The sequence below is a fragment of the Octodon degus genome, unplaced genomic scaffold, assembly GCF_000260255.1.
Source record: "Octodon degus isolate 3935 unplaced genomic scaffold, OctDeg1.0 scaffold00054, whole genome shotgun sequence".
Lineage (NCBI taxonomy): Eukaryota > Metazoa > Chordata > Mammalia > Rodentia > Octodontidae > Octodon > Octodon degus.
In genome coordinates, this window is record NW_004524630.1 from 11047565 (window position 1) to 11050694 (window position 3130).

The window sequence follows — 3130 nt, forward strand, 5'->3', positions numbered from 1 at the left end:
CGTGCTTTGCTAAGCTTGTTCTAAGTAGGTGCTCTAGACCACTGAGCCATCTCACCAGCCCCAACACTGTTACTCTTAACCAATGACCAAGGCATGGTACTTGCTCCTCCGTGGGTGCACGGCAGCAGCACTGGAGAATGGATGTTTATGCTACTTGGCCATAAAGACTGTGAATCGCAATCCCAAGCCCATTGTTACCTTCTTTATGTCTTCATGCTCATAAATGCTGGGAGCCAAGGCGGAAGCGAGCCTCTCATAAATGTCTGGTTTCCTAGACAGTTCCTTAAGCAATTCCACGCGTTTCTCTGAAAAAAGCTTCTGTTCTGCTTCTTCATCAAGGCCATGCAGCCGCTTGGCGTCCGTTTTCCGGTAATGGATGACATCAATGTGGGTCTTGTACACAGACTTCACGTTGCTCACTCTTGGGTTGACTCGAATAGGTACTGCACGATAGATGCCTGGGGGCACAAGCATGAGGCACACCTTGACGCCTGCACTGCTCCTGCGAGGGCCGGCAGCCCTGCACACAGCGGGAGGCACAAAGCCCGGCAGCCCTGGAGACAGTGGGCGGCACCCAGGCCAGGTGCTGCATGCCGAGCTCCCAGGGAGCCTCTGGGAGTCCTCCAGGCTCAGGACGTGGCCAACAGGAAAAGGCCAAGCTGAGGACACAGGTTTCAGAGAAGAGCATACCTGAAGTCATGTATGCTCGTGTCTACCTGCTTGCTGTGACTGTGGGCAACAATCTGAGCATAACCGCATGGTATCTACCTGATCTGGGGTGAAACCAAAGTGCCATGCCTGCAGCACAAGCCCTGGCTCGCGGTCATATTCATAAACAGTTCTTTCACTTCTCTACACTGAGCAAGCAGCATCTGCTTAGGATAAGGGCAATAAAATGTTAAAATCCCATGCCAAAACCTGGAAAGAACCAAAGGCAGTCGATTGAGTCAAAAGGAGAAAAATAACTATTTTTGATCAGTGATAGGGGGTATTTCTGGGTGTTTTCCTGAGAATGTAATTCCATGAGCGGTAGTGGGGCTCAGTGGTACAGTATTTGCTGGGCATGTGCAGGGCCCTTAGTTTAATCATCAGCACCATAAAGGCATTCCCCGAATCAAAAATGCAACTACCAATTCAGAAAAACATTTTAAAATAAAGATCATTTCAACCACGTCTCATGTATTCTCCAAAAAGGTCTCTCTTGTATTGGGTTTCAAACTGGAAGTCTCAAGTTTTAGGCTGATTCTGGTTCCTGTTTTTCTTTGAGAATAGTATGATGATATGTCCACTGTCTTTTTTTTATATGAGAGTTCAATGTAATTCATTTGAAACACAAAAACTAGCTTGTATGTAACATCCTTAGAATATACACAGCTATTCTTCCCATGAGGTTGAAAAGGGAAGGGGGAACTGTTCCTTTTGTATGAAGGGGCCCAGTTACCTTCCTTGGGGCACCACGCATTCTTTTTTTTTTTTTTTTTTGGTACTGGGGATTGAACTCAGAACCTTGCACTTGCCAGGCAAGCGCTTATTCTACTGAGCTATCTCCCCAGCCCCGGCACCACGCATTCTTTACATGCCCTGAGCCCCCAATAGTTTCAAAGTCATCCCATGTTAACTCCATCTTACAGGGGAGGAAACCAACATACTGAACTCACTAAGTACTTCACAGACGGTCACAAAGCACTTGGTGGCAGAACTGAGACTGCACATCTCTTCACTAAAGGCTACACCATACCTGTCCTCTATACACTTCTGTAACTGAAGACTGCAATGTAACTAGTGTTGGAGAAAGAAACGGTGAGAAATCCTAAGACAGCTGCAGATACACTGGGCCGCAGGCCGCAGGCCCAGGCTCCCTAGACTAAGTTCCCAGGTAAAGAACAATCCTGCTGCACACACTGGAGAAACTAGGGGCCTACATGCCTCAGAGGGCTGGAATGACCTGCCATCGTCATGCAGGGTGGTGGCCAGGGCACTCCTGGCAGGGAGAGATAGGGCCAAATCCCACAGCCATCATTTACCACTGGTGAGCCACAGCTACTCATCCTGCTTTAAGCCTCAGCCTCCCAGCACAGAAATGTGGCCCTTTGACCTGTCCTTCTGTCCTTTTTTTGGGGGGGCTGGCTCAGGATGCCTTTAGGGCAGGTCTGGCAAGGCCTGAGGATCTGGGGATCCAACAACAGCATCCTGAGCCTGACTGCTTTGTTTAAGCAATCACTTAAAGAGCTGAGTTAATGGGGAGGCCCCCTCCATTTGTGAAATAAGTAGAAAGTACTGTAAAACTCAAGAGTTGACACTTCCCTGAGCTGCTACCAACACAGTCCAAATCCTACCCAAGCGCCACGCAAAGCTACGCTCTCACAGCACCCACACTATCGAGATGCAGCACAGGGCTCTGGGACAGCAACACAAGAGGGCACAAGAGACCACGGATCAAGAGTTCCAAAATCCAAATCTGGGGAGATCTGAAAGATTTCACACTGCTGTGCCACGGTCAGATGCTAGAAACACAGTGGGTAAAGCAAGCATAGTCCCCGAAGCCCTGTATCTACAGGCAGCACTAGCCCCATCCTAGTAAACTTAGGCCAGCTAAGGACTCGGGTGTGACACTGAAAGTAGGCCAGGTTTCGGTCTTGTTGGTACCACCCTGCATGCTTACCTGTGACATTCACTCTGTCCCCAGGCTGAACTCTATCCACAAGATCATTGTGTGCAAAAAGGACAACAGTGTGTGGTGTCTGCCCAGCAGGCATGTCTTCAGGAGACTCCTGAAGTTTGATCTGAAGGAAAAGCAGTAAAGAGAAAACTTGGGACACAAACACATACAAAGCTGCTTTTGAAGTGATACTCATACACATTTTGCCAGGATGTTGTTTATTTGCATGTTTTTTAGGGGAGGGGGGTGGGGCCTTCCATATCCGAACAACCCCAGGCACTGCGAGTGTGGGGGTGAGCTTCTGCTCTGTCCTGCGCCCACCAGCTACTCCAAGCTCAGGCCCACGTAAGAGGCCTTTGCCCTTGTTATTCAGACCTCCCCCGGCTGGCCAGACCCAGCGCAGTCTGCCATCTGAGTAAGAACTTCTGCCGTGCTCTTGGGAGTCCTGCAGACCCACCAAAACACAACACT

At 49.4% G+C, this 3130-nt stretch overlaps 1 protein-coding gene across 1 annotated transcript in view; it reads right to left on the reverse strand.

Annotated features, from left to right (window-relative positions):
- Positions 1-3130, reverse strand: part of Mcm4 (minichromosome maintenance complex component 4) — a 19714-nt gene that overhangs the window by 7957 nt on the left and 8627 nt on the right. The window contains exons 9-10 of the mRNA XM_004633389.3: positions 2663-2783; positions 199-458 (exon numbers count right to left, since the gene is read on the reverse strand). Coding sequence (XP_004633446.1) covers positions 199-458; positions 2663-2783 — 381 coding nt within the window. The remainder of the gene's footprint in view (positions 1-198; positions 459-2662; positions 2784-3130) is intronic.